The sequence below is a fragment of the Strix aluco genome, chromosome 1 (assembly GCF_031877795.1).
Source record: "Strix aluco isolate bStrAlu1 chromosome 1, bStrAlu1.hap1, whole genome shotgun sequence".
NCBI classification, from domain to species: domain Eukaryota; kingdom Metazoa; phylum Chordata; class Aves; order Strigiformes; family Strigidae; genus Strix; species Strix aluco.
This window is the reverse complement of record NC_133931.1, coordinates 22,153,006-22,180,437: the sequence shown is the minus strand read 5'-3', so window position 1 is coordinate 22,180,437 and position 27,432 is coordinate 22,153,006. Positions and strand designations below refer to the sequence as shown.

Sequence of the window (27,432 nt, the reverse complement as noted above, 5' to 3'; positions counted from 1 at the left end):
ATTTCTAATCAACAGTAAGTTTGATCTTGATGAAAATTCCAGACACCCAAAAAAATGTGTATTTGAACAAAACCCCTGTCATTATAGTTGAATTTTCTGCTAGTAGCAACTATGGAGTATTTGCCTTTAAAAGTATGCTTTTATCTTTTCTGTATTAAAGGTTTTACTTGCATGAATATCTGCAGGGTACTCTTCATTCCTTATCCCAGAATTAAATGAAGAGATTAGAAGTTTTAAATGTGTATCTAATTTAGTCAGTAGTTTTAGAACAATTTTACAAAAAAAAAAAAAGTATGTCATAACTTCCATTTTAAAGATGTGAAAATGAAGACATAGAAAGGTGAATGTCAAATGTTCAGACTTTGGTTGCAACTACAGGAGCATTTTTTGGCTTTGATGACCATTCATAAGGCACACAACAAAATGGTGATATAATTGAAATACATGATGAAGTATTGGTCTTCTTCCTGCTCCATGGTCAACATTGTCTCTGAACTGTTAAGTAGTGCATATGAGACTAATAATTATTTAAATAACTTGAATAATTTGTAACAAGATAATTATGTTTCTTGCAGCAGATACAAAAATTTTGTCCTTTTGATGGAATGAATGTAAAGGCAAACTTTCCTACATGACAAACATGAATTCTCTGTAATGTGGGCAAAGTGGTTACCAAGTATTAAGTTTTCATTTTATTATAGCAAGATAGCCATAAATATGTATTAGCTCCTACTCCAGGATCTCAACAGTTATCAGCTTTGCCATGCTTGTAGGCTGGTACTTTTTACCACAAATCGTAATACATTTCTTAAATACAAATGCACATTATGCTATAAGCATAAAAACAGATAATAAAAACTATTTTGTGTAGTACTTCATAGGTTTTCACATGAGTTTTGGGAACAGTTTTATTAGCGAACATTTTCTTGACTTTTTAAAAAAATGTTGAACATGTGTGTTAGTAGGGAGTCTTCTATATCTCTTCTAGAGGGGCCTGGAGATGAATTTGTTCCTATTTCTTTTTCTGTTTGAAAATCTGAGTTGTAGCTGCCATCCTTCTGGCCAAGGAAGCCTGGATGGGTACTCCCTTCGGAGCACATCAATACAACACTTTAATTAGCTGGAAGGTTGCTTATTCCCATATTTTACAGGATTAAAATCGCTTTCAGTGGAAGAGCTTTAATAATGGCCCTCATTTTATGTTGGTTTATTTGGAGATTTTGTAATTAGTGTTAAGATGTTAAAAGCTGTGGATAGAAAATGAGATATTCTAAGGAAAATCTTTTTAATGTTATTTTTCAATTTGACAAATGATAGAATACATTCTGTAGTGTTATGTAATATTCTCTGGCACAAGCATTGAAAAAAAGAGGAAAAATATGTTTTGTTGTCAGGGATACTTATTTTCTGTACATTAAATGTTATTCACTGTGCATATTATGCTGCAGAATCTCACTGTGTTCTGTTAGATGACTGATTCTGCTTCTTGCTCTTTGACTTCCTATACTGTATGCATATGGGGCATGTAGGTGACTAAGACAGTGGGTTTTCCTGGAGGTAGACAGGTATGGAGCACCCGAAGAAGTGATTGATTTTACTTGGTTCCATTATGGCTGATTCTGTGCAATAAACTTTTAAAAGATGCTGAAGAGTTTTATTATTTTGAAATGTAGTACCTATATAATGCAGCCATTCCTGTTAGTGATTGTTCACGTTTGCATGATAAATCATTGCCTTGATGCTGTATGTAACAGTACCTGACAGAGTAGTTATGTATAGAATGTATACTGTTTTGTTCAGCCATGAATTGATGTTACATTTAAATGTTTGCACTGAAAAACCTGTTATCTCATGTAAGGTATGGTATAGCTTTTCAGATATGAGACAAAAGGTCTATTGTTACAGTCTCAGTGCTACATGTTATTTAGTATACGAAGAATATTTTTAGAGTGGTCTCTGTGTCCTGTAGAGCTGCCTTTACATTAAAAAAAAAAAAAAAGACCTACATACACAGTCACCAATGTTAGTCATTTTTACAGGGGAGGGAAGGAGGAGGGGAAGATGCAGAAATCCTCCTCCTCTTAGGCAGTAGTAACAGTGTGAGGATGCCTTGTCCTCATTTTTTTTACTTCTGAGGTTTTATTGCTGGCAGCCAGATGTGCTGAAACTCCTGACGACAGCATCTATTCACTGCGTGTTTTTAATAGGCTTAGAGAAATATGAGTAGAGTACATGAAAGCAGCTCAGCTTCACACTTCGGCTGGGAATGCCCAAAAAGCTTACTGCCGTTTAGAATTCTTGCTACAGTCAGGAGAAAGCCGCACGGGTGCTAAATCTTCTACGACTGAATTAGAAGAATAATGACTGTACAATTAACTATCAGCCCCTGCTCATTTAGGCACAGTTTTTACAGAGATCAGGAGAAATATGGAACTTGATTGGCATGTTTGCATTTGATGGTGTGTGCAAAATAGATGACTTTTAAGACAGGTGGTGAAGAAAAATAGAAGGCAAGGAAAGAGAGAAAAATGCAATTTGAGACACTGCGCCAGGTCTGCAATTCTGTTTTATCTCATTTTCATGGGGTTTTCTCATCCCCTCCAAATATTTTACAAAATGATCTTTTTGGACAAACGTTGAACAACACTAGGTGAGTAGAAATGAAACATTTTTGCCCTACCATTTCTTTGCTTACGCTGATAGTAATCTATTTGCATGTTTTTCAGTGGAGCACTTTTATAATTGCACTCTAAGATACAAATATTTTTGTGGTAGCAGTGAGACTCTTCTTTTGGTGCTTTTATATTTTATTTAAGGATTTAAATGAGAACTCAATCTGCAGAAAGAAAGCCAGCAGATAGAATAAAATATTTAAGATGGTTATGTATCTTTCAAATACATTAGCTACCATTAGAAGCTGGCATTATTAGCTGTAATCCTTAAAGCATATTAAATATTCATAAACAAATTTGTCTGAGAAAATGATTTCTATGTGGATGTGGCAGTGACAGGATTAAATGCTCAAAGATGTGTCTGTTTAACCATATATAATTTGTTGGAAGATGTAAATTAGTAGTCCTGCATACCATTTGCAAAATAGGCAGAAAGCAGTTTCTTATTTTTAGAAGACTAAGATTCTGCGTGTGAGGCTTTTCAATAATCTTTTTAACTAGCCAAATTATAGCTGATCAGTGGATGCTTTGCAGCAGGTCAGTCAGCTCCGTAGGCTATCCTTATATGAATAGCTATTGTTTTGTGGGAATTAGAAATGATAGGGGGAAGTTGTTGTCTATTGGTGTGAGATGTTTATTAAATTGATTTCTTGGGGTTTTTTTGGGGGGGTAGACTGAATTATGAATGACTCATTATTCAGTAAACATACTGTAATAGTGATGTTTAAAACTTTTTCATGCTGCTATTAAATATTAACGGTAAAAATGATTAAGAATTTTATCTAAAAGAGTGTGAGTGCAGATCAGGGAGAAAAAGAATCCCGTAGTTTTTTATAAAGATAGTGCACTGATGGAAACATTCTGGAAAAAGGGTGGAAGTAATATTGCAGAGACTATATCCAGCATTTTAATCTTCTTCTCTGTATCTGTGGGAGAAATGGGATATTATTTCTTAAATACATTTCTGAAGTATTAAGTGATGTTTTCACTTAATTCTTCAGAAAACTGTTATAATTTTATTTCCCAGAATATTGTTCTCCCTTAATGCTAGTGTTTCTTTTATAAATATTTTAATATTTATTTAATGTTACTGTTTTCAAGTTTTGATGTCTTGGTTACGAATTTCTAATTAGGCATGCAAAATTATGGAGGTAGCTTTAGTAACCATAATCACTTTGATGAATTAAGATTTTTTTAGGTATATATGAAATCTGTAGTCAGTGGGATTTATCTTACATCCCTTTGGTGTACTGTAAAATCTCTGGAGCTCTACAAAATGGAGCAATAATTTATGTATTATCAACTGTTACTGTAAAACAGTGCATATTTCCAAGTGCATAGCATAGTTTCAGGCCTGCAGCAACCAACAAAGCCCTTAGCAACTGTTCTAATCAGCTACAAATCAAGTCTTGATTCTCTGGATCTGTTTTTGCAGATCAAAGTGCATGCTTTTTGCAGACCAAGGTGCATGCTTTTTGTTAATTTTTTTACAGATACATGTGCATGATGCTTCCAGGTGTGTATTTTGCTTGTAAGTCTCTGGCAAAAGCTGCATATGGTATCAGTTTCAAATCAAAAGACATCAGAGGTTTATTTTATTGCATCTGCTGTGCCTGAGATTTAGAATTACATTCATTCAAGAAAACTAGCAAACAAGAAAGGATTGTTAGGAAATGCAGCCTCCTACCTAGTATGGGCTGTTTTATTTAGAATGAGAATATTTCTATATTTATAAGGAGCAATGTCGTGTTTTTTTGGGTACCAATGCTTTCGGCCTTAAGAAAACATTGTGCAATTTTTTAACAATATGCAGCAGTAATCATGAGAGACTAAGTCATGCCTTCTGTGTCTTTTGAAGTTAAAGTCAGTTGAAAGTTATTTAAGGTTATTGAGTAAAAAGATTCTGTCTTCTGAATAAGTATCAGTATTTTAAATTCGATATTGATAAAAGGGCTTTGAAAAAGTCATCTATTGAGTAGTCACTAAAAAATCTTGCTGACATTTATTTTGGAGGCTAGTCCTTTTTGTTATCTTACATATTTTAAAAAATCTATTTTCTCTAATTAAATCAATGTGTATATTTTAGGTAGATTTTTCACTGAAAGCTTTGCACAATTATTGTAATGCACTTGCTAAAAACTAATTGTTCATGCATTAAGAGTTAATGTTTCAGAACTGTGATAAGGAAAACAAAAATACCTCTAGCATGTAAAAGATTCTGCTTTGATGAGGTATAATGTGGTATAATCTCTTCAGACTTTGAAGTTAAATATTTTGTCAGACTAAAAAGAGATGATCCTTTTTCTTTTTAAGGTTTTCCATTCTGTTTTTACATCTAAAAAGTAAAAGTCAGAGTCCAGAAAGATAACAGCTGACATTAAGCACAGAATGATTAACTGCTGCTTACACAAAGTAATAATGTGAAGAAAACAGGTTAATGCATACTAATAGTATAGTAGATAATGGAATGTAAAGCAGAAAATCATAGGGAACTAGGTTATATGCATATAACTGTAACTGAAAATACATTCCTACTAGTTTTCACATCATCTGTTCTTAGAGTTCTTCAGTTCTTCTGAAAGTTTAGATACGCTGTGATTTTGTTGCAGGACAGCCAGCTATCTCAGCTGTTGCTTTCAGATACTATACCAAATATTAACAGGAATATATATTGAACTGGTTTTTACCATTTTCCCTAGAAACCTTGCATGAGTTGGGTTTTTATTTGCATATTTTTTTTGCATTGCAGTAGCTGATGTGAGAGGACCCAAATGATGTTAAACTCCTTGTGAGTTAGATTGATTTTACCATTTAAATCGGTTTAGTTATCCTCTGTTAACAGCTTCTGTTGGAGGAATATTGCAGTTTAGTTCTCTTTTGCCAGCTACATGGCAACATTTTGCTGTAAGATGCTATTGTGAGCGTAAAAGAGAGAGCTGGTTTACTGGGCCTTCCTCCTGGTCCTGCACGTCTCTATCTGACATTACCAGCTCCAGCCAGCTGAAGCAGTAAGAGCTATGACTTTACCTCAAAATTGTGTTTCACTACGTTGGAGACTGTAGTGCTATTTCCTGTGTAATAGGTTACTTTCTATTGAAAAATCATTAGAATTACCTCATGTCAGGAAGTCACAAGAATTGTTTTGCATTCTAAGCATTTGGCAAATAGCTAATTCGTGGAATAAATTCTTCATGTGTCTGTTTAAAGAAAGTATGGGAAAAAAAATCAGGAAACCTTTCCTGAAAACATGCTAAGTGCTTACACTACATCTGAATTCTGAAGCAGCATCTAAAGGAGCTTCAGGTTTTTTGCGGTCTAAAATTTTTCTGATGACTTCCAGTGACATACTTTTCAAATGGCTAAAGACAATGAAATAAAGTTTTAAAATGTCTTTAAAAACCTCTAGTTATCAGATAAGCTGGATTTTCTGATTGCCATTCTTCATTTAGAGTTTAATGTACAAATACTGTGCTCAGATGTTCTATTTGTAGCAATATGCCTTGCGAAGTCACAGTTGCTTTGGGCAATATTCAGATTAACACATCATTGCATAATGGCGAGTATCCTTTGTGACTAAAATTGATACAAACTGTACAGAACAGTATCAGTCCAATTTTACCATTGCAGTATATATTAACAGCTTTTCTCTGAGAATGGAAAGCAGATTTACCTAAACCTGATTTCTCCCACGACACGTTATTACTTCTTTGTTACAGATATGTGAATTTGTTGTCTAGGTTGGCCACACAGGGGCATAAGATAGCTTATATATTCTGCCCCAAAAGAGTGCAAAGATTGTTCACAAATTCTATTACACCAGAGACTTAGGAATAGTCCGTGTTTTGAAATTAGCTACACTTAGTTTAAAAAAGTAAACTGTATTTTCTTTCATTAAATTAAACCCCAATATTTTTAAAGAATCCTAAAGAGTTTTTGCTTTTTCGATCCCTTGATAAGCATCTTTTACATAAATACATTGATCTTCAAAAGGTTACTAAAATACCTAATAAATTAGTTTGTTCATGAAACCAGTTATTTACACAGAAAATACACACTTTAGCAGAAAAATATGATTTATTTTTATTACTTAATTTTTTATTTTGTTTCCTAAATATACCTATGAGCTATTTACTAATGCTTCATTTTATAATGAAGCCGTAACATGATGTCACGAATTACTGGAACAGACAATTGTTATTTGTCATGGTGCAAATAATGATTACTTTGACATTGAAGGAAAAAGATCATTTTCTGTTCCTTGTTGGGAAACAATTTTGTCGAGATATTTCTGTAGGATAAATTTGAGGTTTTCTTCTGTCTCTGTATCAGTTCAACAAAGCAGTTTGCTATAATTCTAAGAGAATGTTGCATTTTCAAATATTATTAGTCTAAGAGCCAACGATAAAAACACATGGATGCCTTTGGAACAGAGAGTATATTGTCCATATTCTGACATACAGTAGTGAATAATAACTGAAACTGCTTCTCCTCACTTTAAAAAACTACCTTTAAAAATGCAGTTTGTTGGGATTTTCACATCTGCTCCCTTTTCACCTCCATACTAGATGCATATAATCCTGTTTTAAATAATTTCCTGAAGATTGCAGCTGATGTGGTTTCTCAATTGGAAAAACATGCAATGTTGGGAAAAAATCAAGAACTTTTGTTTGTATTCCTACTATGTATTTTTTCCTTTATGAGTTAAAGGCATAGCAAAGCTATTTCTTCTCCTGGTTCTTAACTGTTTGTGTCTTACATCAGACACAATCAGAGTTCCAAAACTAAGCTAACACCAGCCCTAGATGTCTATATTACTTCAGAGAGGTTATCCATGTCAAATGATCTTTTATCTTTCTTTCTTCCAAAAATTAGAGGCATAAGCCATGTTCAGGTGAATCCCTATGTTCATATATATATCAAAACTTCTGTAAACATGAGAAGACTGACTGGGACAGCAAGTAGTATATAAAAGGCAGAGAGACTCTTACAGTTGTGTGTTTGGTCTGTTTTGCACCTTTGCCATGCATCCCTCTCATAGAGCATTTCATGTCCTCTTTGAGTAGCGAGTGAGTGTATCTAACACCATCTGTCCTTTACCCCTTGATTTGGTACTTTGGGAGAAAGTAGGACAAGTAGCATGAGTTTTTAAATCTTCTTCACATCTTTCTACTTCCCTTGGAGGAGGCAACTGAACATACTAACTTGCCCCAAAGCTATTTCTTTCTGAGAAGTTCAGTATTCCATCCTGTCTTGGCAACTGTGGGTTTTTGGGTTTGTTTTTTAAATCCCTATTTCTAGGAAAAACCATCCCTGTAACATCCTGTTACAGATATTTTCAGAGAGAGAAAAGTAAGAGATTTCCTTACAGAACCATTTCTCTTCCCATCTCTTCCAGCTCTGGAGAGAGATACCTTCTGTTACTTCCACCTCAGCTGCTACAGATTTAATAAGGTGACATATGTTTCCTCCATGAATCTCACAGAGCTGTGGATATTTGCAGCCATAACAGGTTTCTCTCTATTCTCATTGTGCATCAGCTGCTGTTTTCTGATGATGGTAATAAAATCCTAGCTGGCATATGATCTTAACCTCCCACCAGGAAGAAAAAAGAGGATGGGTCAGAGGTGGATAATTTATCTCAATTCAGATAGTATGTTAAATCAACAAATTTAAATCACCCTAAATTTGGAAATGATTAAACATGCCTTAAAATTTGATTTTTTTTTTTTCCTCACCTGGGTGAGAGCAACAGAAATCTAAGCTATATTTGAGTTACCAAGTGCAGCATTTTTTGATCAGAACATATAAAAAGAATCTCTTTCCATTCTTGAATAACTCAGATAATTTCTGTCATTCCTCAGAACATCCACATAAGATGTGGGTATTACCTTTTTTTTCTGGAAGAAGAAAAGGCATTAAAAAATGACTAGCGCTTTTGTGTACTCAACTTGAAACATTTTGAAGAGATTTGTTCAATGACAAGAACCCAGTAGTTTATGAAAACTGCATGTTCCAACACAGGCATCCCGAAATCAAAGTTGCTAATCATGACCCTTGATTAGGTAATAGATATATTTGGGGATAGATTGAGCTGTGATGACTGAAACAATAACCAGCCCTAGCTATCCATTTTACCCTTCTTCAGGGTGCAGTCACTCCAGTAAAACTGGCATGAATGCTATGCGAATCTGCTCCATACTGCCTCAATTTAGAGTTTGGTGTATTGGTGTGAGGCAAAGGCAGTATGCCAGACCATTTGCTGTAGCTGGTCAGACTCATATTCATAAATATTTCAGTTTTCCCACCTGTATGGTCAAAAATTCCTGGTGAGAGTCTTCAGCAGTCCTACTTTGAGCAGTACCAAGTATGTAAAAAAAAGGTTAACAGCACTAATATAGTTCCTCACCTTGTTTTCATTCCTCTCTTTATCCTTTCAGCTCCTTTCCTTTTGGGTCAGTAACTTAATACACATGAACATTTATGGCAGAGTGTACCTACTAATGTCACTATTCATTTACCAGGTCGGTAATAGTATTATAATGCATTGTGGAAACATGGGACTTCGAAAAGCAAAACTTTCTCTATCAGATCTAAGATATGTCTTTGCATTCCTTGATAGAGAAGTTGTGCCAGCTTCTCCTGCCACCATTACTGACTCCCTGAAGCAGTGGAATGGAGGAAGACCACTTCTGTTGGTGTGGGTCCTGCTGTTTCTTGATGTGTTTCTTTTTCTCTTTTTGATCTTTTTGGCTTAGTGTGATTCTGGGTAGGAAGAGAATTAGAAGGGAAAACAAACCCATTTTAAACTCTAACATCACAGCTTACTGGTGGACAGAATAGCACAGATAAAATTGGGAAGTTTGGCTGTGTAGGTCTGGTTAAACTGGGGAGGATGGAAGAGAACAGGATTGCAGCCGCACTGCTTCCTTCCTTTCAGGTGAGACAGGGCTGTCCTACCAGTTACTAACTGTGGATGTAGCGTCCCTTTAGATTTGTCAGGAATATACTCTTGATTTTACACTATAAAGGTAGCATGAAGGTTTACTCATAGAAAACACTGTGTTTCAAAACAGTTCAAGAAAGATTGGAATCTGGGCCTCAGGAGATTTACAAGGTTCCGAGAAAAGGAATAAAAATAATAAAAATAAATAAAAATAATAATAATAATAATAATAATAAATAATAATAAAAAAAAATAATGGCCCCTGAAAAACTGTGAAATCCGAGATGAGCATGAAGGTAACAGTATCATTTTAGCTTTACCCTGAGATAAAAGGTTTGAAGCGGAAGTTGGAAGTATTTCAAGTCCTTGGCTTCACTTCAGCATGTGCTTTGCAATAGGGAGGCAAAGGCAGCTTTCTGGTAGCTGCTTTTTGGTTTCAGCTTTTTTTTTTCTTCATAAGAAATAATTATGAGAATGAGAAATGAAATAAAAATGTTGTGTGTTGGAGAATTTTTTCCCAAATTTGTCTAAGTATGACAGGGTTTACAGATTGAATTGCTGAAACATAACCTTTATTGCTTTTAGAATAAGAATTGAGTTGGATTTATCATACAGAAGTCTGAGTGAATTTTCGTGGTGTGTTTATTTATAAGAATGAAATATGTCTTGATTAATATACTTTATCCTCCCTGCAATTTTTTACTTACCTTTCTGATTAAGATATACTTCGAAATTTCTATCTTCTGGTATTCAAGATAATTTGTTTATCATGAAATTTCATCAATATTTTCAATAAATTAGTTTTTACTCCATGTCTCTTAGTAATAGCCATATTATAGTCAGTACAATAACCTTTCCTTGTTAAAGGTGCACAAAATTAAGTTGACAAGGAAGGTAATACAATTATGATAATTGCTTTAAAATAGTTATAATTTTTAATCTATAAAAGAATACATAAAGTTACAGAGAAATACTCTAAAACACAGGCTTAGTATGTGGTTTAACTATTGTGCACTGAAGACGGGACCTTTCGGCATGTATTATGTACATATATTTTTAAGTAAATAATAAGTCACTTCATTATTAAATAAGTAGTAGAATAATGAAATAATGAAGTGAGAATATTTGTTGCAAATTTTAGTATTTTTTTCTCCATGTAACACATTCAAAATATTATTTTTAAAATGACTTAAGATGATGAATAAAACATGGAACCTGAGAATTTCAAGAAGAGTTTACACTCCAATTATTGATTTATTATCTCTAGTCCTACAAAATTTATTTGCAGGTATAGATATATAAACATAATTTAAAAAAAATCTAGGATAACATTAAAAACTTTGGCTGAAACAGCAAGCATAAAATCTTTCCTCCCCTCTTACCCTCTCCTGTTCTATACACCAATGTTTCTCTTTACATGTATTGATTTTCCTAGTATTATTTTTTATGTTGTTGTTCCTGTGTCTTCATATTGCACTCAGAGCAAGTGCATTTTGCATGGATGTTAGGACCCTAGGCAGCATTTCATTCACTTGAGGACTGTCATTTTTCACTACTGATGGTGGCATTGTTCTGCTGTAAAATTACAAGAAAAATGTGGGTTTTAGAGAAGACCCAAGTTTTCTAGCTCTTCTGTATCACAGTGACTCTAACACTGTTTGATCATTATTCAAATAACCTGCAGTAAAAGCTTCTTAAGTGCCTTGTTTTCAAGTACTCTTCCAGTAGAACCTGCTTCATCTAACTCTCATACTTTCAGCAGTTTTGGAAAAGTATCAGGGAGGACAGAAAAGATTTTAAAATGCAGCAAGAATTATGATATTAAAACCACAGCCGTTTGAATAATTTATGTGCACAAAAGCTTGCTTGCACTTACATGGATCTTTAATGTTAAAGTATGCTCGTTTGTAGGACACAGCATAATCATGGTATATAAGGAGTACCTGTAATAATAATAATTCAAATCTCTTATTTTAGAATAAAGCACGAGAAAAGGGTATTAGTGTCGTTCAGTCGAAGAACTGGGGTGTGCAGGAGTCCGAATTCTACACCTGCCACTGCCACCATCTGCTTTGTAGTGCCAGGAAAATCATGTAAACTTCACTGATGGTGTTTTCTGGGATACATTTCATACCTAATCCTTCATGGGAGTCTCTGAAGTTTAGTTTATAAATATTTGTAGAGGTCTTCATGATCCTGGGTCTGTAAGTATACACAACTGAAAGATCAAATTAAATTTGCATTCTATTTTCTGGGAATTTAGGTTCATCTTTATATTTTAGGCCATAATATCTTAGAGATACACAAAGATTTTGTGTCATACCCTTCACTTGCACTAAGGATGCCCTCCGTCATACCAGCTGCAAATTACACCATATTACTAGCTACATTATTTCTTTATATACTGTCAGCTACACAACTGATGTGTCCTCACTACAATGATTTTTGTCTTGGGATAGGTCTTTCAGAAGTTTTTTTCATTAATTTAAGAATTGAACATAATTTCTCAATTCCGTATTCATATACAAATAAAGCAAATGTATTTGTATTTGCAAATAAATTCTTAACAAGTGTGAGGATATTGTACAGTAAGCAGGTTTGATTATATGTGCCAAGTGTAGTGGAGACATTAAAAAATTGAGTAACTATACAAGATACTGAGAGAGTATGCTCACAAGGTTGCACTAGTGTGCAGATTTACCCTGTTCTGTTGAGCACAGAAAAAAGCCATTAATTCTGCAGGGGGTGTTGTGTGGCCTCCTGATGGTAAATTGGGGAAAAACCTGCAGATCTGCATTTTTGTGGATTTTATTGCTGTAGTACTTCCATGCAGCTAATGCAAAGGGATCTTCACTGGGTTCTGGTCTGTTGATGTAATCGACTATGAATAAATCTGTGTTTTAGAGTTCACAGCTAAATATAGAAATAAACACAGCTGAGAAATTTGAATATTTCCTACTTACCTTTAGTTGGAAAACCTTTTGAATAATCACTGGTGTCTAAATGCTGTCTCAATAGTAAATTTTCTACTGAAGTTATGCAGGGTACATTAATCAGTATTTCATTTTGATTGCATATGGGTGATATCTGAACTGCTATTGTGTCATACAGAAAAAAGTTTGTTGCATATATTTACCTTTGATTGGAGTAAGTGGATATTGAAACAACAGTTTAGATCAGATTGAGAACTCATATCGAATCCACTGCTGCTTCAGCTGAAGTGAGATGAGCTAACTAAAAAGAAGAAAGAAAAATATTTTTTTTAATAGGGCTTTGGCAATACATCAGTTTTACTTGAATTCTGGGAGTTTCATTATAACAGTTTCAAATTTGGAGTGGTGTGTTAGCGATGTGATATGGTTTTGTCTCCAGAAAATAATGTTAGTTCATTGTAATTACCATGAAAATGTGTGGAAAAAGTACACTGAAATCTAAGGAGTGCAACAGAGTGGAGATAAGATAGGAAATGGAGTTTATCATATAGACCTATTTGCTGAGTTGCAGTGTGTTATTTCTGTCTCTTGCCTATCTCTATTTTTTCCTTCTCCTGCTTCAGTTCTCTCCCCTGACAAGAAAATACTGCAAAATAATAGAATATCCTCAATAAATCTTGTGTCATGCATCCCTCATGTAATGCAAAATTTAACTATGGCAATAGAATGGAATATTTCATTATCTCCATGTACTTAAATAACACATTTCAGAAACCTTAATTTCTTTTCTGGTTACTTTGTATGGGGATGAATCTCATTCTATTGCATAACAAAAGCACTTCATTCAAAGTTTGACACCTTTCCCTACTCATATCAGTAGCTAAAAACAAATAATTTTGTTTCAGTTTTTCAAATGATTTTGCACTAACAGTCATTGGTGGCTTTTTTTATTTTCTAGAAGAGAATGTGCTACTTTAAGTTACATAATCAAAACCAGGAGAAGGTAATGTGTTTTCAGGGCAATATATTAATATCAGATTTTTATCAGCACTGTACTGGATTGGTCTATGTACTGAGCAGAAAGAAAATTGTTTTTCTCTATTATTTTGACAGGTTTTGCACTTGTCTATTTAGAGTGTGCTTTAGCAAAGACTGAACTGGATACACTGAAAAAATATAAGATTCTACAATGATTAATTTTAATGCACTTTATACTGATTGCAAACTGACTAATGCCAGCATGAAACTGATACAGTCATAGTAGGGATCTTTGCATATAGACCATGTACATGGACTTTGCCTGTACACAAAACCTGTTGGGAAGTCCAAGTTCAAAACATTACTGAACTGGAAGAAGAGGTTTATAAGAGCAGCTGTGAGGAAGGACACTGTCAATATCACAGCAGAAGTTTGTATTAACTCTGCAGTGAAAGCATAGCCTCCATTTCACCTGATTATATTTTCTGTTGATGATACACTTTGTGCTGATTAGCTGCACTTTCTGCTGCAGGGCTGCTGCGTTTTATTTGTGGTATATAATCATGTATAATAAATAAGGCAGTTTGAATATTTAACCATGAATGATACTACATTTATACAGATATCCATGTATTATCATGGATTAGTTATGATTCCATAGTTAATGTTAAATCTTTTTTTTCCCCCTTTTAAGCAGAAAATTTAACTTTGTTGCTTGTATGAAGGAAAACAAAAATCTCAGGTATTCTTAGCGTTCTCTCAGGAAAGTTAGATTTGTCTGAGTATCTTGAAGCATATCTAATCCTGTAAGATATTTTAAATATGTGCATACTGGGTCTTACTTTTTTCCAACTCTGTACAAACAATACAAGGAATAAGGTACTAATAGAACGCCTTTCAGTTTATTTGTAGCGGTATGATCTGCTAACTAAAAAAGACTAAACGGCTAACTAAAGATTGCTTTCCATGAATTGTTATTGACATAATTAGTCAATAGAGATTGTTTATACTCTGGTGGTTTAATCTTTTTAAGTTATATATACAGAAATAATTTATTTGTTAAAAGAGGATTACAATATCTACTGTTGTCCTCAGTAAATCTAATACAATAGGTATACATTTTGCCATGAAAAACTCCTACATTATTCCTCCCAAGCATCCTTCTCTAAACCGTCTTTTTATATGTTGATGAGAATTTTGGCTTCTAGTGAACTAGTTGGGAAAAGGAGCTTTATATTTGAACCCTTAGTGATGAACATGTGTTTATTGTATGTCACTCAGGAACTGAGATTGAGTTAATAGAGACTTTTAGAAAATAGCAGTGAACTGAATGGGACTGACCATGACCGGCATGCTATAACCTAATGAAAAAGTTTTGAACACCATCTTAGGTTTTGTGTAGTATTTCTGACTGTTAAATACAAGGTGGAACATGCTGTCCTAAACAAATCTGAGACACTGACACTGGGATCATTGTGCATAATTCTGGACATACATTTTTAGCAAGTCTAGATTCAGAAAAGCAATAATAGGAGATAAAAAAAATCCAGAAGAAAATAGTGAAAAAGAATGGAAATATGTCCGGGTTGGTTTAGTTAGAGCTGGAAGGAGACAGATTAGCAGCATGTATACGTATTAGTTACTTAAACAGCAAGAAGGAAAGAGATTTATTTAGGGAGTTTTAAAAAAATCCTGAAGTGTGATGTAATCAATAGAAGGTTTTGACTGAATGCCCATGCAAATTTCTTAGTCCACCACATCATAGAACAAATCACGTAGGAAATGGCATAAGCCTTAAAACAATAAAAACTTTTGAAATTAGATTGAGAAAACTCTAGAAAATGGCCTGTGGGGAGAGATCCTTCATTGTCATGGAAACAAACTAGATTATCTAATATATGTTTTCCATCTCTAGCAGCGTTCTATTTCTGCCATTTATTTTCAGGTGAAGTTAGAGAAGGGAGGCATTTTTGATTATTTTTACTGTATGGCAATACAGTATAGTATACTAACAGCTGAGATTTCAGTACTATCTCTGGAAGTTTATCTTTCATTAAGATTGAGTAGGAATTATTGTTTACAGTACATGAATGTCTAATTAAAACACATGAACTAAATAGCATTGCAAATACTATTGCTACTATCTGTTGTTTTCTGCGTCATGCAAGCATCACTTCTATTATATTTTGTTAATTCTACTTTCAGTCCAATGAAAGGCAAATTGAAGAACTGAAACTAAAATTAGTTTTATTTATTCTTTATCTAAATTATCCCTTTGACAAGAAAGACCTTGATTTCAGAAAAATATTTGGACTGTTTTCTGTATGTTACCTTTTACACAAGTTTTTACAGAGTAAATTATTTGTTTGGAAGATTCTCTAAAAAATAATATCCCAGATAAAATATGTGCTTCTTCCCATAAGGTTAAAAATTAATTTCACCTAGCACCAACCTAACACCTTTTTTTTCCAAAGAGGTAACTGTTACCTGATCACATGAGAAATTTGTTGTTGAAATATCAGAGGTTGTGTTTGCTTAAATTCCATTTCTATATTTATTCTTTCATTACAAGACTTAATTCAGAAGTCAAGTATCAATACAAAGAAATAGCAAAAATCCCCAAGGACAGAATGTATAGATTCTGAAGACATTTTTAATGCTTGATAACCTTATCTGCAGTTTTTAAGTTTTCAACAGAGAGGTTTACCCTTTTCATTGCTATAATTTATATATAATATATATAAGTTCTCAGTTACATATGCTTTTTGAGTCAGACAGTATATTTACAAACACATGAAAGGGAGCTTGTATTAAAAATTCAAAATCTTGAAGGAATATTTCAAAAGCTAACAACTGAGCCTAAGAAGATGGTATCTGGCACCAAGAACATTGTAGGTTGCAGAAGGAAATGAGACCTTTGCCCAGCTCTGTCTCCCCTAACTTCAGATACTGATCAAAGCACCATAGGCTGCCTGTGAAATCAGTGGAGAGACATAAATGTTTTAGGGCTGAAACCAGCTGACATATTTTAGGCAGCTGCATTAATTTAAGTGCATTGCTGACCAGAAAAGATGAGGTACTGGTAGCTTCATCTTTTTGGGGAGCTAGCGTTTACAGAGGGATGTGAGTGCAAAGGCTGTAATTACCATTGTTCCCTGAAAATTTCCTTGCTGCCTAGATCCTACCTTAGTGCTCCTGGCTCACATTGCATGTCTAATATTTTACATGCTGAAGATAATTAACCAGTTAATGGTAATTACAATGAAACTCAGAATATTCTGAGAAAAGGAATGTGAGAAAAATATTAATTACCTCATATGAATATGACTATTCGATGCACCCAGATTTTGAATCAGTTGTCTAAATGAGGTCCATGTATCCTTGTTGTGATGATTTGAGTGGTTATTTTGGCATTACAATTTGTGGAAATATTTAATAATGATACAACTTCTGAAGAAAACAGAAGTTGCTAAAGAATAAATATTTGTTTATAGCATTAATAATTTATTTATTTTTCTCTAGGCAAAGGCAGTTCCTTCTACTTAGATTGTAAGTAGATTTATATATAAAAAATAAATCGTTTCTCAAATAGTATGATAGAGAAATGCTATCCTTTTCTTCCCTTAGTAGTTAAGACGCAGTGTCCACATTAAAAAAAGTCTTATTCTTTCATCTAGCTACTATGATTGTTGATAGGAGGAACAGTGCTGCTTGGAGAATAAACACAATAATTTTATTATGTTTAAATTAAATGAAACAAGTAATATATGATTGATTAAATTCAAATTACCACAGCCTGTGTCTGTGAAAACTAAAACTTTGAGGTGACTCAATATGTCTATTGAAATACAAAAAAAAAAAATCTTTGAACGCTCTTTTAAGTGAGGGTCCAGGCCTGCAGCAATATTTGCTTATCCTTGTATGTTTTGACAGCAGTGGAACTTTTCAGAAGTTAAATTTGTCAGACGATTCACTGCAAACACAATTTAATGTGGTTTGCCAAAAAGGAGCTCTATACTGTATCATTTGCCATAGAAGCAGCTTGTTTCTAACAATTATCAATATACTGCTCTCAGAGTTATTTTTTCAGACGCCTTCACTGTTTAACACCATTCAACTTCCTGCACTTTACAAAGATAGTATGATTTCTAAAGTGAAGAGAAAATACCAAATATAATCTTACACAAAAAAATTCTCAGAAAAGATTTCAGACTTATAAAAAAATTGTCATACTCCCAAAGAGGGTACATTTTAAAATAATACATTTCAATGTATTCAAATTTCACTTAAGTCTGTTCTACATTTATGTTAGTCTAATGATAACTACAGTGCAGCCTACCTTTTTTTCCCTTATGGCTGTCAACAGCAGCTGTTCCAGCCAAACCACTGAAATGAAAAAGAATCCGCACAAAATACAGTCACATTTTCCAGAATATTAATTTAGGCTTTGTGTGCCAAAAGAAAAATAAGGGTACTAATTCATTAAAAGTAATAAGCGATGCTTGTCAGATATTTATTTGTCTAACAAGATGGTTACATTGATTCTGACTGTGTTTAAATAATAGCCACAGGAGAAAAATTTAATTTGAATGTTTAAAAATAAAATTAGGTTTATAATTAGCTGTTTATTTCTGTTCTAACTTTGTTTCTTGTGCTACAGTCTCCAGAACTTTCTCATTTTATAATTTTTACTTTTTTTTTGGTAAAATGGAAGCCACATAAAATTTAATTGAATAGTTCTAAAATATTGTACAGAGACAATCACAATTAATTAATTCAAGTAAAAAATGTGCTTCACCAAATGCTTCAGGACACATCCAACTGCGCTGTCAGTCTGACTGGTTCCAGATAAGTTTTCTGTTCAGTCATCCAGAGATGTAATATTAGACTATAAATTATTGTAAAAATCCATCAAGGGTATTTTTCAGTGTATGTATATATATGTGTGTGTGTATATATATGTATGTATTTATATATACACACCTAGACATTTTAAAATACATCTAACACAAATTTATGACTGTCCTAAAGAAGAATTACTATTTTTGTTTATTTGGTTTAATTCTGAAAAATAAATCTCTGTGCATCTTGTAAATTGAACAGTTCATAAAAATCTGTGGATAAGTACTTAGGTAGCTGGTAGATCATGGACACCCACATTTTTATGACTAAATTCACATACTGATTGCAGTTCTGAGAATATCCTACCAGTTTTGCCGAGCTGAACACCTTGTCATCTAATAAACATATAGTACTGTATGGGATTCCCAAGTGAGGCACCCTTTGATGCCGCAGGCATGCTCAGAGGCACACAGGACAAGCAGAGAGCCCTGAGGCCAGCAGAAAACACACTGACTGTGGACACGCTCACTCAGAAACACAGCTTAGTTATGAGAATACACACTATGGTTTGAGATCTTTTGTCCTCCTGTTAGAGGAGGCATAAGGACCTCCTAGAAGGTGACTAGCGTGAAAGACGCAGAGGAAAAAAGGGAAGTATTGTGAGGGTCAAAGGCTCAAAACTGGATCACAGAGACACCAAGCAGAGCACTCCAGGTAGTGGCCACTACTCCCAGCAGGCATCTAGAAGGTGGGGGATGCTCCAATCTGAGATGCAATTGAATCAGTGGAAACAGGAGATGAGGGAGTGAGCATAGATCCAAAAAATGCCAAAATGCCCAAAGGATTTTGTTTGCTAGTGACATGGATGTCCTGCTTCACCAGGGCCAGGAACTTGTTCGAGTCTTGGGAGGAAGGCCATCTGTTTGTTGACTTAGGTATCCGATATATTAGCATAGCAAGTCAGATTCTCAGATTCGTAAATCGTCTCATTTGTTATGTAAGAACTGTTAAAGATGAACTTAGTATTTTGTTTCCCACTTCATGAACTACGTACAAGGAAATTGTCATCGTCCTGAAACCTAAGTTCTTGTAAGCAAGCAACATTATCTTGCCTTCTCATCTTTGACTCCGCACCACCAGCATAACCAGCTCCTATTTTCTGATTTCAAGATATTGTTGATTAGAAGGTGGGGCAAACAGTTAAACCCATTTTTCTCTTATATGTGTTACGGATAGTTATTTATGCACATATGTAATAAAATCTGGCAGCAGCACTTTAAAAATATTCATTAGCTCTCAGAGTAAGAAAAAAGTAAACATTTCCATTTCAGTTCATTTCCTGTAAATATGAAGCTTACAAAATTTCAAGCAACAAAATAAGTATTAAAAGCAGTATGCTATAGAAAGATGCTATAAAATTGGAGAAAATAAAGGAATTTTTATAGATTAATTGAAAGTGGATATAATTAATAATTTCTGTTATTTGGTTTTACTTTGATACATTGTTTTATATACTCCCTGTCTTTTACATGAAATGCTGATATTTCAATAACTGTAGTTAAACATTTTCTTAGCTGTTGGTATGTACTGCATAAAAATTACTTGCTAAGCAACATGTTGTAGGTATTTTTTTGTGAAAAGATACAGTAATAAAACATGCCAGGTTTCTGTTGGAGAGATTGGAGAAAGAAATGGAAAACAAAATTATTATATAGTACAGAGATAAGTATCATCCAGCTTTTTGAACAAATGGACTAAGTGTTGTATCTTAAAAATGTCAACAGATCACAGTCATAACTTGAAGGCAATTTGTTCTATTCACTCTTCCTCCCTCTCTGCTATGCAAAGGAGCTCAAAGGAATCCTAAACTACCAGTGGAGTCTTATTCTAGGGATACTCACAGTTAGTGATGTTACCAGAGAAGTTTAAAGATACTCGTTAGACTTTAATCTACAATACTAATACTTTGTGTGTTATCAGCAGCTTTTTTCTGGGTTTTCAACTCTAAATGGTGGTGTGGTAAGTTAAGGCTCTGTCAAGAGATACTGAAAAATACAGAGTTATCTTGCTCCTGTTTTCCTCTGTTTAGTGGGTTGGCAGCCAAGGCTGGGGGGGATGGTGAGACAGAGGAAGGAATATTGGTCAGAGTGCTTTGATATCCCATAGGATGAGAATGGTCTTGAATACCTGAAAAACAGGGTTTGTATGACAGAGGCAGGACTGATTCAGATACTTTAATTTAAAAGAAATTGTGTATCTGTGTCACAGATGAAAGTATTGACACAGTAATATTTAGTAAGAAATCTAGGTTTATTAATAACTAACAGCAATTTATTATTACAAAATAATTTAGAAATACTAAAAGAAAGAAAAGCAACTTATTCAGGTTCTAAAATGACAAGATTCACACTAAGTTACTTAATGGTACCTATATATATACATACACATGCATGCACATAACAAAATGGACAAACATACAGAAACAAAGGTGTTTGGATTCGGTAGAATGAACACAGAACAGACATACACACACAGAAACAAGGGTACGTACCCACACACACAGAGTAAAGAGAAGCTCGCTCAAAGAAAATTTCCCTCTCAAGTTTAGAGCAAATACTCCCAATGCCTTAGCATTCCTCAATGGGTGATAATTGAGACTCAAGCAGGGGACTTTGCCCTGGCTTTCCATCTGGAGGAGACAACACCTTAATGGTTTTAGTACCTGAGAGGCATCCCAGCTCAGAAGAGGTGCTGGTGACAGGCCCACTGCAATCCAGGAGAGCTCAAAGGGTCTCCCTGGTGGTCGCTATTTATAGGGTCCAAGATAATTGACTTTTGTCAAATACCTTCTGGTGCCTTCCAGCATTTACAAAAGAATTTGATTAATGTGCGACTCTGTTATTGTTCCCATTTGACCACATCCCAGGCACAGGTGTGCCAGGCCCTTAGGAGCTGATGGGGCGTTTTAACCATTTCTGAGCAATCGGGAGGGGCGGGAGCCAGGCTCGTTAACATTGTTAGTCCTTATCTCCACAGATTGGCGTATAGCTCGGGGGATGTGGGTGGAATCTCACCTAGCACCAAGCAGCCCAACAAAGAGGGGCGGGGGGGGGGGGGGGGGGCGGTAAGAATTGCACCACCACAATCTGAAATGCATTTTTAGGCTGTAATCAAACATATTTTGAGATTTTTTTCTGTATGCCATAAGCAGCACAGGAGTGCATGCTGTTATCAGTTACATATTAGTTAGCCATTTGTCCATAGATTACAGGTGACAAGGTAAGCATTGGCAACAGCAAAGACGTCTCATGCAAACTTTTCCTTTTATTTAGAAAAAATCTGTCCTCTATTTTCACTATTAGGAGCTTAATTTCTAAATTAGAAAGAAACTATGTCTTGGCGTTTTGTCTAAACCTTTCTGTGAAGATTTAATTATAAACTTAAGTAAAGTGAAAAATTTCCATGCAACTCTATTTTAAATGATTTACGGCCCAGTGTAAAAACTTATTTTACTGTTACTTTGTCATCCATAAATAGATTATTAATTATTATTTTTTAACACATAAGTACATTATTATCTTATAAGCTTGCAGAGCACTACTGTATTTATTGTAGTCTTGTACAGTACTGTAGCTTGAGGTGGTCAAACCCTGTCAGAAATAATTGCTTAAAAGTCCTGGAGGAGAATAATAAAGTAGGTCTTCTTCCAACACAGTATACTGTGGGAAGTGGTTATATGGTGTGCAGCTGGCCTCAGAACAGTGCAGTCATTATAAGTGAAGTGCAAAAAACCTGTCACCTTCTCAGCAGCATGTGACATTATCATTATTACTGTTAGTGTGTTACATTGTTATGGTTATTGTTATTAAATCTTATATGTGAGAAAAGAGAAAGAACTGAGAAGGCTCAAGCAGGACTGGAGGTGAGGTATAGTTTCGAGCAAGAACATGAGTATCTGTAAAACTGAATGGCCTGCTAACATTTCATGAACTGCTTATGTGAGTGTTGCAATCCCAAAGTTGACTCATGATAGAGATAAAATTGTAGGACAATTAGTTGGGTAGAAGAGTAATAAAGGAACAGTAAGAGTTTCAAATGGGTGAGTTCCTAATGGCTTGACAAGTCAGTACCTTTTTTTTGTTGACTGTAGGCTTGTGTTTCATGACTTAGTCTTTCATTCAGACAAAATTCTGTCTTTCAGAGAGGTGTGAACATGACCAGATTTTCCCATGTGGGAGATAAGTGTGAAGAACATTATAAGATCATTAACTGTATCCAATTTTAGGTTCAGGTCTTCCAAAGGGATTTTCACTCCTGGGAAGAGCATAAGAAATCTCTACAGGGGGGCTTCAAAGTCTGGAAAACCTGCCTTAAATTTTAAGAGTCTAAAGAGGCAGTATATTTAAAGAAGGTGAAATGTTTACTTGATGTTTGATAGGTGCCTGCTCTCTGAAAATTTTTCTTAGATGCAATCAATTAGCTGCATCTAGCAACATCTCAGAGTAAAAAAGGGTAGAAGTTTTGTTCTAGAATTGGGGGACTTTACATCAAAAGACTCTAAATCACAATTGAATTATTTTAAACTCAGATGCAATTTATGGTCTTGATGTAAGAAATCTTTTGGGTTTTGTAATCTGGGAGACCATATGGGTTGATAAGAATAATTCCTGTAGAATTTAATTTATGAACTAACTAAAGGCCAAGTGAAGGATAAAAATCTATAAAGAAAGCCATATCCTCAAAGATTTGAGACAAAGGAAGATAAGGAAGGTCATAGTATCATAGAATGATAGAATGGTTTGGGTTGGAAGGGACCTTAAAGATCACCTAGTCCCACCCCCCTGCCATGGGCAGGGACACCTTCCACTAGACCAGGTTGCTTAAAGCCCCGTCCAACCTGGCCTTGAACACTGCCAGGGAGGGAGCAGCCACAGCTTCTCTGGGCAACCTCTGGCACCACACGCACATTAAAGAATTTCTTCTTTATATCTAATTTAATCTACTCTCTTTCAGTTTAAAAACATTACCCGTCATCCTCCCTGATAAAGAATCCCTCCCCATCTTTCCTGTATGCCCCCTTTAAAGTACTGGAAGGAGTAAAAGTAAGGAAGTGAGTGTCCAGGTGGAGATAAAACTATGTTATATAGGAGGAGAATGGAAATGTGCACAGAACTAATGTGGTCTGCTTATGAACACACAGCAGGTCAAAGGTGTGAATATATCAGGCATCAGGGTCTTTTTATAGATCGTTTTTTCCCCAGATATTCCCATGTGAAATGGTCTTTATGTTTAGGTCTTTATCTTTAGTAGTTGTGAACATAATATTCTTACAATTTTATTGTTTTATCTATATAGAAGAATTGATATGTATATATCAGCAATAACATGAAAAAGCAGCAATATTAATTGGGCATAAGTAGGTGACCACTTTTTCACTTTTGAAGCAAGCTTTCTGAACTAATTTTAACCATTCATCTTGCTATAATAAAATATTATACACAATGATGTTATTTTTTTCCTTAGATATTTGGTTTGTGTTATATTCTTCTTTCCCAGTGAACCAGAGTTTCAGAAAATTTTGCTTTTCTTTTGACATCCATTAGTAATGCATTTTGTGGTTACAGTCAATCAAGAAGAGATATTTTAATTCAAGCAAATTTTCTATAACAGGCATTTCAAGTAATATTGATTTTATCATTAATTTTGTTTTAAAACAAGTCTTAAAGGCTTAGCTATTTTACCTGAGAATATAATTTAAAATCTAGCTTATTACTTAAATATGTACTACTGTGTGTTTTGTATTGTATGTATTGCATGTGTTATGTTCAGTCCAAATGAGTGGAGGGTGGATATATTTCTGTGCATTTTAAAAAGCTTGTGAAAATTGTGGGTATTGCTGATTCACCACTCCAGCTACAGGTAGCTGTTTTCTATGTCTCTCATTGAAATATTTATGGAGATTTTCATCAGCTGCTCTCATAAATGTCAAGACTAAATGGACTCATGGCTTAAATAATACATATTGTTCAGAAAATATTCGTATTTCAATCAGCTGTTTTCATTACAATCCATTGTAATCTTTCAAAGTAATTCCAATTCTAAGAGCGTTGTTAAAGGAGCACACGTCATGATTTAGTTTCCATTTCTATTTATTAGATCTTGTTGCTTGTTTTCCTAAATCAAGAGGTACCTATTAGGCAATTTTTCCCATTTGATAAGCTAAATAGACTGTATTAATCAAGTCTTTGTTAAGTGACATGTTCTCAGTGGTTGAACCACACCTATCTGTACTTCCTAGAGTTCAGTCATTACACCTGGACATGATCTTCAGAGGCAGCTGCAATATAACTTTATAACAATAACGGAGGTAATACAACTTCTGTAATGAACTAACTTTCCTCAGTTCCTTATTTATACATTCAAGGATTATATTAGCCCCTTTACTCAGATTCTTGAAAATTGAAGTGACCACTTGGAGTCTTCCATCCTACTGATATGGCTTACCTGTTTTTTCCTAGCTGTTAAGATTTACATTTAGTTTTGCTGCAACATGACTTTTGAAGTTATCCTTTTCCTTTAGTCATTCAGTCAGTGTCATCCTGACAAGTTCGTGCTTACTTGGGAGATATATAAATATCAATGTGTAAAAACTATTGGCACAACACCCCCAGTGCTTCAGGATCTTGAAAATCACTGTTAACACATCACCTTGCTCTTTGCGTAGCCTTTTTGAAGCTACTGGGTACAAACTTATAAACTGTATCATTTAGAAATGTAAACCAATCATTACTAAAATTAGAGATTTCCTTACTACTGATGGAATGGAAAAAATTTATGATCATCACCACCTAATATCAGTATATCATCTGGCTTTCTTCCAAACCACGGGAGAGCAATACTTACTGAGTGTTTCTCTCTGTCAAATGAAAATTTTCCATTTCATACCATATAGTTGTTAGAATTCCTGTGCTCTTAATATACTTGCAGAAATACTTTATATATTTTTTGTTCTCATTTCATCTGACAGGGGATTTTCCTTACATATTTTTGGTTTCATTACCAGATTTCTGTTAACTGGTAGCTTTATGTTAATCATTCTCAGCTTCCTCTCTTTTCCACTTGTTATGTTTGTGTAACTGCTTTCACTTACTGCTAAGTAAAGGATAACTGCTAAAATGTTCTGAAGAGTACTCAGTCAGAATTTCCACTTGTCAGTTCACATTTTTTTCCCTCATTTTATTTGGATCCTGATTTGGTATTGTTTTCAGCTTTGAGACACAGATTACTTTAAAACCCATTGTATGTATATTACAGGCTTGGACTTGACTGTGAATTATATAACAAATACAAAGTAATTGTACCTAGGATGTTACTAAATTTTAGTTCCAGTTCCTTATCCTCTCAGGATGATGTCTGTAAAGGTTGTCTTAATGTTGAAATGTTTTTTTTTTTTGCCATTGACAGCTATCTTTCTAAAAAGTTCTAGGGACATATTGGCATTGATAGCCTGAGACTTCTAATATATGTGGCATATATACTTGTACTAATGCCTTCCCATCATAAAAAAGCTTTTCTTTTGTTTGCCTATAGATGATTCTTAATGAATTTATTATTTACTTAGCTAGTGTGACTGGATGCTTTGTAGCTAGTCTGAAGCTTGACAACTGTAATCTGGAAGTGGTATAGCTGATTGATCCCCTGTCACACGACACAAAGTATGTGCATACTAGGTGATGCTCGTAGGTGGCTGACAAGTTATAGCAAGCTTATAGTCTGTCTTTTGGTTTATATGTTAAAATAGTGATTTAAAAGCAGTTGAGGTAATTTCACTGAAAGTTTGTGAACAGAAGGTAGATAAAGGAACTAAAGGGAACTCATTCAGTAAAGTGAATTATTTGATCCCCATTCAGTGACATGAATTGTATGAAGAAATTAGTCTTTTTAGAGATGGTGCATTTATGTTCTAAATCCACACCTAGACAAAAGGTCAATTCCAAAACGTGATCAATAGTGTCTTCAAGAACAGTCATTAGTTTTTAGTGTTCTGAAATAATCTATAACCTGCAAAGGTGTTGTGTGGCAGTGCCATTATTCTGATACACGTCATTACCAGTAGCAGAAGGCCATCAGGCAATAATTATATCATCTTGACTTTAGAAGGCAGTATGGCACCCTGTAGTGTATTTATTCCTTGTATATTTTTTTTGTTAAGGTTTCATTACATTCTATTAACAGAGATCATCAAAGTCCATATCTATCTCTTGGATGTTTAGTTCTCTCTATGGACATGTTTGTTTTGCTGTTGTGTTGGACGGCCATTGGAACAAGTATGTCCTGTATTTTACTCCATTCCAGTCAGTGGTTACATTCTTGGCAGTTTTCTTCATTGACACCTTGTCTGACAGTTCAGAGACTTTCAACAGACCTTGACTATACTTTTCTACTAGTGAGAAAACCAGCCCCTTCTTTGAAATTAAACATGGTGGATTGAAATGCAACTGCAAGCAGCATTTGAATCTCCAAAACTTTCTTTCTTTGCACTTAAAGCTGCCTTATTATAGCCATAATAATATCTGGCAGATACTTGTCAAGATTGAAGGTCCTAGTGGTTTACTACTCCCTACAGGATGTATAGATGAAGTGTCCCTTAGGTCACTTTCTTACTTAATTCCCTAGTATTTGCACATTTTCAAGTCAAACAACCTATTTTTCTTTCTGTTATTTTCCTTTAGGCTCCTGCCTACTCAGGAAAAAAAGAAAAAAAAACCACAACAAAGCAACAACCCATGAACCTTTGCATGCCCTTAATGTGAAAAAAACCCCTTTTTTGAGAGAGAGAGAACAAAGACCTTTAAAAATGTTTGTACCCTATGGGGAAGAGTGCAAAGGTGATTCCATGTAAACGTTTTCCAAATGAATGAGATCATGTAATAAAACTTATGAGAACACATAAATTCTTAGTGTATAAAGAGCTCAGCCAAGCAGGGCTATGGTCACATTTTTTTGAGGCACATTCAATGTTGCAGTCTCTATAACAGTACTTTGTAGCTGAATTCACCCGTTT

The 27,432-nt window shown here is 34.5% G+C and overlaps 1 protein-coding gene across 27 annotated transcripts in view; it reads left to right on the top strand.

Moving 5' to 3' along the window:
- Positions 1-27,432, top strand: part of RIMS2 (regulating synaptic membrane exocytosis 2) — a 500,381-nt gene that overhangs the window by 153,253 nt on the left and 319,696 nt on the right. For 2 of the 27 annotated variants that reach the window (XM_074813754.1, XM_074813841.1), the window contains exon 1: positions 2,101-2,650. The exons of 22 other annotated variants lie outside the window; for them this stretch is intronic. In XM_074813754.1, the coding sequence (XP_074669855.1) occupies positions 2,529-2,650 (122 nt within the window). In that variant the 5' untranslated portion in view covers positions 2,101-2,528. Of the gene's footprint in view, positions 1-2,097; positions 2,651-27,432 lie in introns of those variants that run through there. 3 more of the 27 variants (XM_074814217.1, XM_074814210.1, XM_074813906.1) reach the window with 3 other exon arrangements.